At 47.6% G+C, this 16,972-nt stretch overlaps 1 protein-coding gene across 1 annotated transcript in view; it reads left to right on the forward strand.

Annotated features, from left to right (window-relative positions):
- HYDIN (HYDIN axonemal central pair apparatus protein) overlaps positions 1–16,972 on the forward strand; it is a 152,597-nt gene that overhangs the window by 29,412 nt on the left and 106,213 nt on the right. The window contains 7 exon segments of the mRNA XM_074913662.1: positions 2,337–2,462; positions 4,164–4,283; positions 7,676–7,693; positions 7,894–8,010; positions 15,377–15,404; positions 15,407–15,476; positions 15,478–15,567. Of these exon segments, the coding sequence (XP_074769763.1) occupies positions 2,337–2,462; positions 4,164–4,283; positions 7,676–7,693; positions 7,894–8,010; positions 15,377–15,404; positions 15,407–15,476; positions 15,478–15,567 (569 nt within the window).

Below are 16,972 nucleotides of genomic sequence, written 5' to 3' on the forward strand. Positions count from 1 at the left end.
AGGTCCATGGCTGTTGAAAACTGGCAGCTTGGTGGGGCTGCCTGGTGTCTGTAGCGATCAAGAGCCATGGTTATGGTGAATGAGGTACAGGACAGGCTGGCTGTGGCCTCCCTCTGCTCAGCTGCCAGCAGTCTGGCTGATAGAGTCCACCTGCAGTGACACCTCCCCACGGGGTTGTCTGTATCCCTGTCTCTCAAAGTCCCTGTTAGCTAGAAAAAGTAATAGTCTACAGAGTTCACCTTCCCTGCCATCAGAAATTAAGCAGCTTTGGCAGAACGTGTGTGTGTTTGCAAAACACTGAAGGCCCCCAAGGGCTTTGCGTGCAAAAGCCGAGAGAATCCAGTAAAGCTGCTTTTTGCAGGGAGCACCAGTGCCCTTCTGCTTGATCGGCAGGGTCTCTGCAGCTCTATGTTCACAGGGCTGCGTCAGCTCTTCCCTGCTGCCGGGGAGGGTTTTGCCTGGGTGTTTCAGGCCCTGGCCAAAGGGCTATGCTCCCTCCGGGCTGGGAGCAAGTTTTGCAGGGGGGTTACCCATGATCTGACTTGAGTGATGGGCGCTGCAGGGAGGCTGAGGAGCCTGTCTGAGGCAGGGACAGAGCTGGGGCCTGGCGGGTGCTGGGCTGCTCCAGCTTGGGTGGCTGAAGTTAGCACCTGCAGATTGTCCTGGGGTGCTCTCAGCAAGGGGTGATGTCTTCAGTGCTGTAATTAGGAATTTCCATAGGGATGAACCGTGTTGCCATGTGTGCTGATGTAGTTGCCCTCCTGCTACATACCAGGGGTGACTTTTTTGTTGCATGCACTTGTATTTTGTTGCTCAGCCCTTAGGAAAGACTGTACACTGAGAATCAGGCATTCCCCTGTGGCCCTTTCCTGTGGCACAGGGTGAGCCCTGCCCGAAGGCTGCTGTGACCCAGGGACACAATGCACAGCCGCCCTGGTGAGCATCAATGACTACAGGTCTTCTCAGGCCTGGTTATTTAGGCAGAAGCTTTTCTGTTTGAGAGGAAATGTGGGGAAGATGAATAGATGACATGTTCTTTTCAGGTAATTATTTCCCACTTTGCAGTCCCATGGCATTTGTCCAAGGCTCGGGGTTGGAAGTGTCCTGGACAGTTCTCAATGAAATACCAGTGATGCTGACTGTGAAGCAGGAATTAGTCTCCAGATACCTGCTTTGGAAGGGCTCTTGTTTGCCATCTCATGCAATTTCAGTTTTCTACTGTGCTCTGGCCGGCCAGCCAAGCCATCCTATTTTCCTAGTTGCAGAAACACCTCTGGCCTTGGAATGAAGGTGAAGGATTTGAGCAAAGCTCAGCAAGGCCTGAACTTCCCTATTGTGGTGCAGTGGGGGATGGACTGTGTGCTGCCTCAGGGAAAGTCCAGGGTCTTACCTGAATGTGCCAGTGGAGCCAAGTTAAAGAAATGCACCAGTCGGGTGTTGCACTGGAGTAGCTGAAGCACAGACACGTGCTTCCATCCATCCTCTTTGCTGTGGTGGCAGTAACATCTTCTGTCACATAGGCATAGCTGCCAGTGCTGCCCTGACTATACCTCTGGGTGGCTGGGCATGAGGTGGGCTGCTCAAACTCTCCCTGAAGACTTGACAGAACGTGGTTGGTCGCAGATAGAATAGCTTCTGAAAGAGTTATTTGACTGTATCTCGTATCCTGTGTGGAGCACAGATGCAGCCCTGCAAGCACCCACAAGGTGGGTTCAAGGTGATTCTTCCTTGCCACCCACAACTGTCCCCTTTGCTGGCTGGAGCTCGCTTCACTGGAGGTGACCCAGTGCTCAGGCTCTGTCCAGGAAACATCTCTGTATCCTCCTGTGGAGGGGTCTGTGAGGCCAGAACAGAGAGAAAACATGTGCTGATGGAAAAGAAATAACTAACCACCTCATTCTTGGCACAACACTGCTCTTCTACTTTCCTCTGCCTCACCCAGCAGTGCCATCTCCACCTGCATGTTGGTTGTGAGCACTGTGCAAGGGTGGAGTTAGGGGATTTCTGGTAACTCCTCCCCGCTCTCTTCAGAGGTCTCTGGCTCAATCCAGCAAAACTCAAGAGGGGACAAATATCTGAAGAGCAGAAATGCCCAAACATGTCACATCACATCCTGAAGGAGAAGCTAATGGGACAGAGCCACTTGCTTAGAGCGTGTGCATTCCGCTCTGTATCATTAATTTACTGGTGTTAAATATTTCAGCAGGTAACTTACAGGACTTCCAGGACTATCCTAGTGGCTGTGATCACAAATTATTAATCAGTGGCACTTGAACAAGAAAAGCCTTTCTGCACAAAGGCATTTCTGTAGCTCTTGCTGGTGTTTTGCATTTCAGCTGACTCCCTCTGCCTTCCTGAAGGAGATGTCTCTTAGCACCAAGCAGAGCCTGGCCAGCACCTGGGAGAAGAGGCAGCCCCAGATTATTCAGCTTTTAGACAAGAGTGAAACCTCCCATCACAAGGTAGCCTTTCCCTGCCCTTTTCCTTGCTGTTTGATGTGACATTTGAAGAGAGTGTGTGCTTGTGACAGGCGTGCCTCCAGCTCATCTGAATACCTCAGTGACTGGGTTCTGTTGTCTTTTTAAACTGCTGGTGGTGATGGAGTTCCTTCTGCCTTCTTCTGGGGAAAGGTGGAACGTTTTTCCCCGGTGAGAGGTTGGAAGTCCTGATCTGTGCTAAGTCAATATAAATAACCTCTGCTGAAGTTGGTGGGTTTTGCTGGAGTGTAGCTACCACTGCTAAAGCACAATACTGGGGGAAGGCTGGGGCAGACAGCAGGGGCCCGAGCTTGCCATTTTCCATCCTCCTGGTGAAATAGCCACCTCATGCTTTGGTGTAGCCACTGTCAAATGCTTGGGATCATAGGACTCCCTCAACGGTGGCAGCATGGGCCTTTGAAGGCTGAGGGCCTATAGTAATTACTCAAGATTTAACAAAACTAAATGCATTAATGTTTCGGGTTGGAACAATGTGTGCGACCCTTACAGGGTGTTATTTTGCAGGCTGCCAGATATACAGGGGAATCACCCAGGGCAGAGGGGAGTGCCTGTGCTTTATCTGGATCAGTGTTAGATGTATGTTTAAAGCTGCTTTTCTTACAGGACTGCTCACTTAGAGCACACAGTCCAAACAGGTAGATTGCTAAGGTAGGCTGTTGAGCGGAAAATTGCCAGCAAGAGACCTGTAACAAATTGGTTAAAGATTGCCCTAGACAGCAGGGGAGGTTGGGAACGCATCAGATGAGTGCACATGTAACTAGCAGTGTGCTGCAGGCACGAGCTGCCATGTGAGTGTGGCTTCTGTGTGAGTGTGGCTTCTGTGTGAGTGTGGCTTCTGTGGAGAGGCAGGAGGCCTGCTGGTACCTTTTCAGTGGGAACAGTGCAGCTGGGAGAGGGGAGACAAAGCAGGGAGGAATTTTCTTAAAATATTGTCTCTGCTCTGTGAACATTTGCTGTTTGTGTACATTTTCAGACATGCTTCTGCAGTGGTATTAAATGAAATGGCAATTATGGAATACAATAAAGCATCTGTTTAAAGCCCGTGGAAAAAGGAGATACCAAGTTCAGTCTCATTCAAGTTGCCCAGTAATGCTGAGAAAAGAGCTAAACCTTACCACTATCCGGCATTCACCTCCTTTGTCTTTTTCCCAACTACTGTGTTACTTTCTTTTTAGCCTTACCTCTCTTCTGATAGTGTTGTCTTCTATCTGGTTTCTAGGCTCAAAAAAAGATATTTAGGGATGTGGAGGACTCTGTCTCTCTGTCTCAGAGTAAAGATCACCCCAAAATTCTTTCCCATGGAGTCTCGTGTAAATTCTTGTGTTTCGCTTGCTCCATGTGTGCTCGTGGCTCTTCCAGGAAATGCTCTGACCGGTGTGACCATTAGCACAGGGCTGTGCTGGAGGTAAGGCTGCCTTGCATCCTGGAGAAGGAAACCTGGAGGAACACCTACCAAAAGAGCTTCTTAGCTCAAGCCAGCTCAGTGTGGTCCAGAAACTTTTGATCAGCTCAGAACACAGGTGGGGGGCTGTTTCCCTAGCGTGAGCTGTGCGGACATACTCACCAAGAGACTGTACTCCACTGGAGATCGGTGTAGGATTCTAATTCATTAATCTTTCTCCCAGCAGCTGACCCTCTTCTCACCACTCTGTCTTGCCTCTCCAGTTCTCAGCAGTTGACCTGGAACAGACCTTGTTTCAGTCTTTTCCTTCAGAGGTGGTATTTCAGAACTACGTCCTCTTCAAGGTCTACTAAGTGCCACTGATTCTGAGGAACACTGACAAGGTAAGTGCTGGGATACGGAGGTTTAACATTGTGAGGGAAGAGGAGAGCAGCGTAATTCATGTGGCTACAGCATAGCAAGTTATCTGCTGCAGCACAGCGCATCCAGAATAAAATGTCTCACCATCTTTATTTTGCAGGATGGTGGAAATCTTCCCATGCTGGGGATTCTCCCCGTGATTCTGGCCACGCATTGGTGGTATCTAACGCAAAGGAGCTTTTCTAGTCAGCATCCTTCCCCTTGAAAGCCCTGGACTGATGGGAATGTTGAGGGTTGTACAGTTCTTACCTTCTCTCCTGCTTTACCTCAAGTCTGCATCATGTGTTGGTGGCTCCCTGGTTAATCTTGGTTTCTGGCAGGGCACCTCTGCCTCTCACAGCCTGTTCAGCTGCCTCTGTGCAGCTCGCTGTCAAAGCCCAAGGGTTGAGCCTTCTCCACTTTATGCTGGAGGAAATTATGGTTAGTGGCATTAGCACTCCAGAAAAGGTGTTTTGAAGCAGCAGGGGAAACGGACTGATTTAGCAGAAGCAGTGGGAGGCCTTTAGGTGCCACTTAAGGCTCCTGCTAAGCTTAATGCAGTTCTGCTCAGATTTTTCTAAGACAGTGTGGCTCTCTGCTTTCCCTTTGGAGAACTACAGCACATCCAGAGTAATGTGCTCTTGAAGGTCTCCACCTTGACTTGAAAGAATTGTGATCATATTGAGATTTCCCAGGAAAGTTGAGAAGGGAGAAGCTGAAAAATGTCAGCAATGTTGTCGCACTGTAAAGAGGAAAATTGAGACCTTTTGAATTTCAGCAGGGGAAACATTTGCTTGAATGAGGTATGTGCCAAGCGCAAGCTGGTGGGAAAAGACAGGAGGGAGGAAAGGAGCTGAGAAGGTGCTCTGGGAGAGAGCGTTGTACACACAAGGGTTTCTCTCATCACGTAAGAGTAAGTGTGCTGCAAACAAAGAAAGTTCAGAAAAAGAAAGGTGTAATTAAAGATACCGTTCTGTAATGAAGAGTAAGATGTGTATGTGAGAGGAGAGCAGGATGGGCAGATGGAAGTGTACATGAGAGCACGTGAATTAACCCCCCTCCAAATCTACCCGTTGGAAAACAAACAAGTGGACAAAAAGCTGTGAGGGCATGTTGCAGGTGGAGTAACAGCAAGAGAAGTCAGAGTATATTCTGAGATAACAGGTTTTGACAGGGACTTGGTTGAAAATGGAAGACCCTTTGGCAAAGAAAGTTTCAGGTGTGATCCCTCAGTTATTCCTGGAGAGTCCTGTGCCATTCCTGGCCTGGCATTTAGCTTGGGAATATTGGAAGGAGCAGTGTGGGTGCCCCTGTCCAAGAGATACCATTCCTGGGGTCCATGCTGATTCTGGGCACTCTTTGCTGTAGGTATCCTCTTTCCTGATTAAAATGTGCCTCAGTTTCTCTTTTTTTCCTACAGCTCTTCTTTTTTCCCATTAAGTCTTTTGGCTTCAGCTGCTCCATTATCCAGGCAGCACTTCAAAATATTTGTCATTGCCAAGTACCAGCCAACAGGCAAACAGTTAATTTGCTCTATTCATGCTTCCTCAAGTGGAAAAGAACATCTGCATCAACATTTCTGCCATTCCCACTGAAAAACAATAAACTTGTACAGCTGCACCTTGGGATTTGTATGCCATGTAAAGGGGAGGCAATGTGTGAGCTGTTGAGTTTTTCCAAAATGAATTCGTTTTGAAGCTAGTAAGACCTCAACCATCGGACAGCTCTTGGTGTGAAAGTAAGCTGAGCTCTAAGGAAAATCCTTGGCGTGTTTAAATACCCAAAGATAGAGGTGATAATCCCAAGAGAGGTGGTTATATTCTAATTCTGTTGGCTTTTGGTTATGTCCAGCAACACTGTACTCTGTCTCAAAGTTTCCTGACCAGTTTTGCAGATTGCTCTGAATCAGACTGACCTTTATTGCATGGTAACCTGAGGTTATCTGCTCCATAAAAATCCAGCTAGCAGCAAAGTATATTCCAAACAGAGGCCCTGTAAACATTCAAATACAGAAGTGCTTTGCTGTATAGTTACTGCTCTTACCTGTGTGTTTTTTGTCTTCAGGCTGCTTTTCACCACCCTCACTGATGTTCTGGGTGGCTTTTGCTGAAGGTGTTAGTCACGTGTGCTTATCTCCCAAGGGACTTGGTGACCAAAATGTACGTCTGCAGTGTGAAATTGGCTCCTGGAACTCACTGTCCCAGGGCACTGCTTCAGGACTGCCTTGGCCATGGGTTATCAGGCTCGAGTGGGTGGTGAAGAATGAACCTCCATTTTTCCCAAGCCTCACGTGGGTTTGTTGTTTATCAGTGAAGCTGCCTGTCAGTCCAAACTGCCCATTTTAGACTTTCTGAGGTGAGATTTGGTGCTCAGGGGTTGATATCAGTGTGCTGTCTCTGTGCCTGTGGTATCCCAGAGGGCAGAAACTTGCAGCAGGGTGCCTTCCTGGACTCCGGGGTGTGGGGAAGAATACCCAGAAATGTGTCTTGCCTGCATTGGCAGCTGCCTGGCTGCAGGCACCAGGCAGCAAGAGCCTCTGGAGAGCTGAAAGTGGCTTTTAATAATGAAACCACACTGTGAGTCAGTGCTGGTCATGTATCTCGAGGCAGAAAATGCCTTTGAAGCCCATAATTGATAGGCACTGCCTGGGGGGTCGTCTGGCTTTCCATCATTTTGGCAAGTTGTCTGCTCTCATCTTCTGTATCAGCCTTTCCTGGTAGTGTGTTGGGCTTCTCCCTTGGTTCTTTACAGCCCCCTTTAAATTCCTTTAGCTGTCTCCTTGTTTCTTGTCTCTTTTGTCTTCCTATGTTCCTCCTTTTGCTCTTCAGGTTTGCTTTTATTCCCAGTAAGGGCACAGTGTCTGTGGTCTCCTTCTCTTGCTGTTCTGCCTGCATGACTGTAGCACCGCAGCTTTACTGCCCCACTCAGACCCAGTATATTAGAAGTGACTTTCTTCCTTCCCCCAGTATAACACGTATTGTTTTGCCTTCAGATCTCCCTCCAGAATCATGACTGCTTGGGCGTGTGCAGACAGAAGCAAGCAGGTTCTTCTTCAATCCAGCAGGGCTGGTTGAGTATGTAGATGACTTGATTCGGTTATTGTCTCTCCATACTGCTGGTGTCTCACCTGCTCGGTGATTCCTTCACAGCAGGGCATTCCCTACTGCCTCTGGCCTAGAGCTGTTTTTCCCTGACAGAATGGATTGAAGTCCGTCCTTTTGTATTAGGTACCTCAAGAGCTAGAAATGCTTTGGAAAGGTGGTTAAGGAAGGATGTCCCCAGGGCCTGACTGGGTATTTTCACCTCACGTTTCCATATGAGTGGCAAAATCATAGTTTCCTGTCTTTCTGCAAGTTCTTTGACTGGTGAATCACAGAATCCCAGAATCATTCAGGTTGGAAAAGCCCTTTGGGATCATCGAGTCCAAACCTCAGCCCAACTCTACAGAGTTCTCCCCTACACCACATCCCTCAACATCTCACCCAAACAACCCTTAAACACACCCAGGGATGGGGACTCCACCCCCTCTCTGGGCAGCCTATTCCACTCTCTGACCACTCTTTCTGTGAAAATTTTTTTCCTAATGTCCAGAAGGTTGTCTTGGAGATGTCGCCTTACTTCAAGTTGACCAGCCCTGGTGATGTGTGCTGTAAGGTAGCACCTGGCATGTGTTCAGCTTTCCATGTCCTCTTCACCCCTGAGGAGAACAAGGTGAGACTGGAGGTCCAGAGAGCTTGGTGCCTTCAGTGGAAGCTGAATCTGCAGGGCATTCAGAACAGGGCATCTGGTGTGGGTTTTGAGGAACTGTCCAGGGTTTCCCTGGATGTAGAACTGGGGGAAATTCTTTCCCCATGGTGAAGATTATACCCTAATAGGCTGGAGGCTCTTACATGTTTCAGATTGTTTTTGTCCTTGTCCAGACTGTACGGGGTCTGGCTGGGCTGGAATTGGTTTTCCCCTACAGCAGCCCTCACGGTGCTGTGGTTTATGCTGGGAGCTGGCAGGGTGTTGATAGCACCCTGGTGTTGTGGCTGCTGCTGAGCAGTGCTTACACAGCACCAAGGCTCTTTCTGACATTTCCCCCAGTGGGACGGGGTGGGCAAGATCTTGGGAGGGGACACAGCCAGGACAGCTGACCCGAACCGACCAAAGGGATATTCCAGACTATATGACGTCTGCTCAGTATAAAGCTGGGAGAAAGGAGGAAGGGGGTGGTCACCCTTGGTCCTCTGAGGCAACCATTCCGCGTATGGGAGCCCTGCTCCTGAGAAGGCACCACATCGCCTCTTCATGGGAGTAGAGAATAAATCTGTTTGCTTTTGCTTCCGCACGTGGACCTTTGCTTCATTTTGCTTATATTAAAACCGGTTTTGTTTTACCCACAAGGGTTGGTTTATCTTCTTTCCCCTCTTTGCCCTGTTGAAAAAACAAGGGGAAAGGGGGGGGAAAGTGATAGAGTGACTTGGTGGATACCTGGCATTATAGCCAAAGTCAAACCACCACACCTTATGTGATGGAACATTTAATGTCATGTCTGTTGGTTTCAGAGATAAGAGAGTCTGCTGTCTGTGGTGGGGCGGCCTCCCGAGGTGTTGGTTTCTGGTATCTGTCCACTGCTTGTGATTATGGGTTTGCTCCACTAATTATAGATACAAAGGTCCGTTTAAAAGTGACCTGTTATTTGGAGGACCTAAAGTGAGCCTGATCAGAGTGAGGACCACCACCCTTGGAAACTGGAGTCACCTTAATGCCTCATGTGTTGGACATGGTAGTGAGACAGCGGAACATTATGTCTGAAGTCATCACTTTTGTTGTGCACTGGTTATAGTCCACAGCCTGCTGTGGGGTCTGCTCCAGGCTGTGGTCGGGCAGTCTGCAGCTGGTCACATCTTGGTACTGCAGGATGCTGTTAGCTGCTGCAGCAGGGGCTGGCAGGATGTGCTTTCCTTCCCTGTGCTTTCTTGAGCGTTCATGAGGGGAAATGCACATGGAACAGTAGGAAAATGGCAGGTTGGGGTAAGATGTTTAGCCATCTATCTACCCAATAGTAGGGGTTTAATTATTATGGAAAATACTAGAGGAACAAAGAGATCTGGAGAGCTTTTCTGTTTCCCATCTGGCAGCCACTTCTCTGCCTCACCCTGGGCTGGAGCAAAGATGATGCTTTCCATCCTCTCTGTTTTCAAGCCTTGCAGCTGGGCTGTCCCTGATGACACTTGTCTGTCTGCAATCCAGCTGCGAGGCTGGGGCAGAGGGAGTGCTGTGCAGGTGGCAGGGAGCCAGCCTGGCACAGGCACACTGAGCTCTAGATGTCCCTAACTCGGCAGGAGGTTGTTGGGCTGCAGGTGACTTTGAGACATCTGCCTGAAAGAGCACGTACAGGAATAAACAGGCAGGTACAATCTGCAGGCAGGGACATTACCCAGAGCCTGCGCTGTGGCTGTGTCTTCATGTGTGTTGTTGTGGCTGCTCTGTCAGCTGGCACCTCTTCCATGCCAAACGCGCCGTGCCTTTGCTTAGAGGTTTGCACATCAGTGCTGTGGCCCTGGCAAGTCTGATTCTCAGTGCTGTGATGTGAAGGGTCAGTGCTGTTATCTGGGGGCTCGTTAGTACAGAAGGATTTAATACCTGGCATAGAAGGGAGGAGGAATTGCAGGGAAACAAGGACAGGCAGGCTGAGTCCTTCCACCAGCATCCTGCTACCTTTAGCACTGTTCGCATGACTTTGTTGGAGAGGCGAGGCTAGGGGATAGTTATGAGCCAGTAGATGTTTCTGCACCCAGCCAGAGATGCAAGATCTCTTTGGGCGTACCTGCTTTTTCATCTTTCACTTGCTGCTTAGGTTTAGTTTAACACTTTGTCCTATCCTCAAAGACCATGGATATAGAAAACTAAAGAGGAAATGCCCTGTGGTCCCTAGCTCCCCATGCTTGTGAAATAATCTGTTCCGTTGGAGGGCCTGAGAAATTATTTAACATCATTAATATTTAGGGTTAAAAGTATGTAAAAGTATGTTGTCCTAGGGCAGTTCTCCAAACTACCCAGGTGACACAAGAGCTTAATCTCATTGAGGTAGGCTTTGCAAAGTACACTGGTGCCTTCAAAATGTGATTTATGCGTATTAATTAGTGTTCATTTTGGGAGTGGTAGAGGTAAATTGGCACCCACGAAGGGCAAAGTGCTGCTCTTTAAGTTTAGAGAGGCAGCAGAGCAACATGTGAACATCACCACAAATACAAGTAGGATGAGAGAACCCTCAAGAACATCGATGTCCAATACTTTGTCCCTTGTCTTGCCCTTGAACTGGTGAGTGTATGGATCAGGGAGCTCTGCCAGTGAGAGGTCCTCTGCACAGCTTCAGTGACACTCCGGTGGTTTCTGCTGCACTGGGGGTTGTGCAGGATGGGGAGAGGGATGCCTGCTGCTCAGCGAGGAGCACATGGGGATTTATACAGCAGAATCAGAATTTTGTACAAATCGAACATTTTGTCTCGTACTTGATGGAGTGTGAGTCAGCGAAGTACCAGAGTGCTGTAGCTCAGCTAGAAATGCATCAATAGCGCAGTCAGGAGGTGCACGGCACCTTGAAAACCCCTTAGCAAAGAGGCTTTGGGAAATGGTTCTGTAAAGCCACCTGTGTTGGTCTTGCAGTGTCTTGCATGCAGAATACCTGTGTGTTAGTTGTGGAAGGCTTACGAGTGCTGCCTTTGAACAGCCTCTGCCCCTCTGCTGCTCCACGATCCACAGGGATGGTGGGTAACCTGGTGAGCTGGGATGCAGATACAAACCCCTCTGTCAGGGTTAGAGAGTCCTCCTGTTGTGGAGTTGGTTTATATAATTCTCTGTTCTTCCCGTGGGTAAGTCTGACTTCAGTAAAGACACTCCTGATTCAAGGGAGTAAAATTGTGGCTAAGCCCTAAATAAAAGGGCCATGTGAGTTGTTAGTAGCTGAAATGCCATGTGCCATGTAGCCCTTGCTTGAAAAACGAGCAGTTTCCTATTGTCTTGCAGTGATTTGGGAATGTGCCACATGATTGGACTCTCAGAAAGTAGATAAACAGCTGACATGTCTCTTTGTTTACTGGCACTTGCATTAGAAATACGAAATGCTAATTTTTCTGTTGGGCAACATTTCCAATTAGTTACTCTTGCTGCTTCTGATGTACACATTTCTGGTTTAGGGCTTCAGCTGCACCGTGTGGGTGTTCTCGTGCCACCCTGTGTTCCAGGTGTCCTTGCATTATGGTCTGACAGTCTCCACCTAATTGGAAACCATGGCAAATACACAGACAGGAACACATACATTTGTATGTCCTTTGGCTTATTAATAGATTATCTTAAAGGAAGAAGGAAGCAAGAAGCCTATGAAAACATAGCACTTACTCTGTTTTGTCCTCTCGCTCTTTTCGCTGTAGCAATAGAATATTTTCAAGCAATAGAAGTTCAGTCTGTAAGGTTTGCCAAATTCATTACTGATGCTCAGTGGAGACTGAATTAATGCTCATTGATTAATATGAAATATGACAGGCTGATGAGTTATTGCATTACTGAAATTAACTCCTTTAAAATTCAGTTGGGTGCTGTTAGATGTTTTGTAGCACACAGAAGTAATTCCAAGTATAATTTTAAGATGACTCTTGTGGGGATGAAAGGGGCAGAAAATCAAGGCAAATAGTCCTGCTCAAAATAAACCTGGAGCAAAGTGACTGGTTTCAAAGTCTCCTGTGAATTGGTGGCTGAGGGAGGCAGAAGGGCCACCCCTTCTCATGGGAAGCTGTCTTCATCCTCCAGTCCCTCCTCTCTTTTAATGACCCTTATTTTCCAGCCCTTATGATATCCTGGTTTCAGCAGGGAGCTTTCCCTGCTTGACTTGCTACATTACCTCGTGCTAGAAGTTGTCTGCTGCAAGGAATTTAGTGAAGTATTTAGGATTAGTTATGCAGCAAAACCAACATCTGTGTTTGCTGGTGTACTGGGCAGTGAAGTTGGTATCACTGTGACAGTAATTAATGTTAGTCTGAGGTTGCAAAGAGCCTGAAATGCCATCTCTGAGACACAAGAGTTCTTTAATTTCATTGGGTGCCAATTCAAATGCCAGAGCTTGTAACTTATTGCTGCTCAAAGGTGAGTAAGAGAAGAGGAACCATTGTACAGTGACAGGTGTTTTCCTTGAAACTGGGAGAGGAGTTGTATGATGGATGAAGTTGTATTTTCATTAAAATCTCTAGCCTGAAGATGGTGGGTCTTTAACAATCTTTAAAGCATAAAAGTGATGCAACCCCTCTCTCACCCAGGCATGTTTATTTCGAAACCTAGTTTGAAACAGTCTAAGGGTTTGCAGTTGCAAAGTAAAACAAGGCTGTAAACTGGTTTCAGCTGTGCCAGTAGACTGTAAGCAAGTGCCCAGCAGAGCTGGTAACACAGGGCAGTGCTGCAGTGGAGAACTGCAGCCTCTATCTCCTCCCGAGGGAGGGTGATCCAGCTTGCAAAAGCTCATGGGATTGTGGGTTCACAGCAGCCTGAGCAGCCAGCTTCTGTCTAGCACCCCTCTTCCCTTGGCTTTCTCCCCGTTTGGCTTGAGACTGTTCAGCTTGGTGCAAGGTCCCATTTTGGTGGGGTCATAGAGTGTGGCTGAAGGGTCAGCACACTCTGGAGAGCTGTGAGTCAAGCCTTGTGCAGGGGGCAGCGTCCCTGGAGAAGGGGCTTGGCACGCAACGTGTGGGTGCATGAATGGCGAGAGGCAACTTTCTGTCTCAAGGTCATGTTTGTCTCTGTGAGGCCAAATCCCTGTTGCTTTTTCCTTGCCTTCGTGTACCTGGAGAAGTCCCTTTCCCCGTGCAGGCAGTCCCAGTGCCCCTTCCCAACAGCAGAGCTAGGAAGGTGGCATGTGCTCGCTTCTGGGGGTTTACACCTGGGGGAGGCATTTATTCCTTGGGCTCTTATTTACATTGCTGTGGATCCACTTGCTCCTTAGCAGTGACAGTGACTTGAAAATGGTTTCCTGTTATTTCCCTTAAATACCTCAAATTGTTGAAGTTTCTTTTTTCTTTATCCCTCTGCTGATCTGAACTCCTTGCATCCTCCTTTGTCTACCTGGCATCTGGAAGGGAGAGATAAGTAAATATGGCATGCCAAGACTTAACAAGGCAGGCAGCTTTCAAGTGGATTTACAGTGCCTTTGTTAGAGCAGTGTGGCCAAAGGAACAACCAAAAAAAAAAAAAAAAGTAAATAGCATTCTTCATTTGCTAATGCAGTTTCTGATGATCTAAACAGTCCAGGATGTGAAGTACCCCGATAGTAGGTGCTTTAAATTCACTTGGGCTGCCCATACCTTTTATTTTAGATGGCTTAGGCTTCAAGATTGAGTACAAAATTGCTAATTCAGAAAGACTTGCTGAAGATGAAACGCTCTACTGAAATGTGATACTCAATTCCATAGGTCATTTGCTGCAGTTCCCTTCCTGCTATTTTACCTTCCAAATATGAGATGCAAAAGCTCTTCTGCAAGGTCCAGTGTGAATATTTGATATGTCTAGAGAAAAAGATCCTTCTTTGTTCTTTTTACATCTTGGCTGTGACAGCATCCTTAAACCCCAGCTGGGGGGTAGTGCTGGGTGTTAGTTGTTGGGTTAAAGCAGTAGCTCTGTGTCTGTGCCTCCTCTGGCTGCCTTAGGTCTCTTCCAGGCTTGGAGGGGACGGGTATGGGAGAGCAGGAAATTCCAGGCACAGAGGGATCTGAATCTGTTCTGGTTAAGAGAGTTTGTTTATGCAATTCCTAAATCAATTTGTCTGCTTGCTGCTTCAACAATGATAAAAATATCAAACGACTTAAAAGCACCGAGGAAAAAAAAGATCAGGACAGCAAGTGAGTGATAAGATGCAGAGCTTTTATCAATTCATCGATAAGAGAGCTGCTGGAGGTAATGGCTCCTGGCCCTGCTGCAGGTTTTACCACTGATTCCAGCGGGGGCAAGGGGATACTTGCAGCACTGCAATGCCACACCGTCCATCTGAAGATGGGTCTGCTCCTCCCTACAGTAAAATGATTTTGATTATTTGATTTGCCTTCCTGCTGCTAAATGCCAGGCAGCTGAGGGGGACTGTCTGGCTCTTTTGTGAACGAGCCAATGAGGGGGAATAGCACAGCTGAGTTTGCTCTGGCAGGGCTGTCCCAGTGTCTCCCATCTGCAGCTCCTGCTACCACCTGCCTCAGGTAGGCATGCTAATAAGGCATCAGCTCTGCAGCAGAGAGGAAGCAAAGTGATCTCCTGTGTCCTCTGAGGCTAGGTGAGCTGGAAAGGGAAATTGAGATTAGACACAGGAAGAACTCTTAAATTTAGGGTAAAGCTTGAAAAGGCTGCTGAGGGCATGGGTAGCATTGTTAGTGCTTTTAAATACTTGACAAACATCTTGCAAGAATAGTTTGGGTGCAGAGCTCAGCCAGTTCTGGGGTGGGGAGATGGATCAGATAGCTTTTTAAGGGGGTGTGTCCCCAGCCTTGTCCCTACAATGTTCTGGGAAGGGGTGGGAAATACGCAGGTACCCTATGCTCACCTGACATTAAAACAATTACCGTGTCCAGCCTGTGAAGTGTTTCACTGCAGACCGAGTGTTGATCATGCACGTGGTCAAAGTCCCTTTTAAAATTAACGCACCTGAGCGTCCCCTGGCCAGCGTCAGTGAGGTCACTGTGTTGCTGGGATTGCAGTCAGTGCTTGGCACAACAGAGTTCTTGGTGGACCCTTTGATCATCTGCAGTGGTGATCGAAACGGGTTCTTGTTACTGCTGAAATCCCTTACATGAAATTGCTCTATTTTGGTGCCTCCGAATCAAAGTATCGGATAATTTGTCTGGTTCTGGCAGCTTGCTGTGAAAGCTGGTGAATCAGTGGTGGTGTTTCTTCTTTGCAAGTTAACAGCCCCGTTCAAGTCATGCTACTGGAATGAAAGGTCATTAAGGTAAAAAGTACTATGACATTATTGGATGCTGCTGTTAGAGTTATAGAAAACAGCAGTTTTTCTTCTGCTGTGGGATGGTACTAATGCACCGTGCTGAGACTGTTTCTTTCCCTTCAGGATTATTTCCACTAGCTCACCTGTATCACAGAAAGTTTATTATGCCAATCTGAGCTATAGGTGCCTGAGCTATCCTGGACTTCCCTGACCAGCTGAACTTCTGTCTGTCCAGTCAAGTACAGCTCCCAGAAAACTCTGCTGGTTTGCAACATCGGTAACCGGGAGGCTCGCTACCGCATTAGCACTGAGAGGTAAAGGAGCTCATTGTCTTTGTGCAAAACACTGTTGCATGATAATATGGTTGGTAAACAGTAACAAGAAGGAACCAGAGCATCTGAGCTGCTGTATTGTAGCAGTAGCTGGAAATGGGCAGAACATGTGGGTTTTGCTGTTGCGTATAGTGTTTTAAGCGTGATGCAGCCTTTGATAAAACTCTGCATGCTGCAGTGAGGTTTTGTACTGCAGTGGTACAACTCCAACACAGCATCTTGCAAGATGATTCTATTAGATTGAAAGAGCAAACGTAGGAAGGCAACTTGGGCTGTGTAAGATGCTGCATGGCAGGCAGGTGACAGCTCTAGGAGCTCGGTTCCTGTAGACCAAACATGGTGTTAAGAAATGGGCGAGCTAAGAGCTGGTGAAAGAGACATTTAAGAATTTATCAGCAGCCATGTCTATATTAGCAAGTGCAATTAGAGATCGTAGATCAAAGCAATTGGTATTGAGGCCCCGAGAAGAACACTGTGTGGTCCAGGAACTTTATTATCTGGTAGGTTTGGTCTGATCCCTGGGACCAAATGCTAAGTAAAATGAGCTCTTAAGTGGAGATGAGCAGACACTGGCTTCAAAACTGCACCATAGCCCCAAAGCAGAATGCTAATGAGGACACAGGCAAAAGATGCAGCAAGTGTCTGGTGCATGGGTTGGGGGCCTTTTCTTCTAGAGCTTTATCTCTCCCAGATTTTCTGGAGAGTGCTAGAATCTGTAAGTATCCAGCTTGCAACCTCCTGATCATGAATACCTTCTGAAATGGTTACATACCAGTGTTGGCCAAAGACACCCCTTCTCTGGGAGGCTACTAGCACGTGGTGGTCCCCTAATCAAAAGCCTGACATGAGTTGTGTTGTGGACAGCCTGTACTGTTCCTTTTGGTCTCAGAAGACAGTCACTGGTTTTCCAATTTGCTGAATCAGAGAGGGTAGTGTCTTTTTGACACCACAGCTGCAAGGAAATTGGTTCAGTTGGCAGGTGATTAGTTGTGAGTTGCTTGGTCCCAGAGGTCTGAGGTCAAGAATACAGCAAAGACCAGCGGTCTGACTTGGCGCACCTGAGTTTCTTCAACTTTTTCCCCAGGAAAACAGGGCTCAAAAGACAACATTTTACTTTTCTCCTGTAAAACATTGAGGGTTCAAGAGGAGCTGCCACCAAAGCCTGGCAAGGCTATTTAAGCAGGCTTCTAGGATGCTATTTAAGGAGGCTGCTTCTTTTCACTGTGGAAACACTTAGGCAGGAACTTGCAAATCACTGCACAGTTTTTCTCTGGGATCTCTAGATCTAGATGTCACCACCAAAATAAATACTCAGTGAAGTCTAGCATCTTTCTGCAATGTACTTTCCAACTCTTCTATTGAGTGATACAGCACATGTTGAATCCTG

Source organism: Athene noctua, chromosome 9, assembly GCF_965140245.1.
Source record: "Athene noctua chromosome 9, bAthNoc1.hap1.1, whole genome shotgun sequence".
NCBI classification, from domain to species: domain Eukaryota; kingdom Metazoa; phylum Chordata; class Aves; order Strigiformes; family Strigidae; genus Athene; species Athene noctua.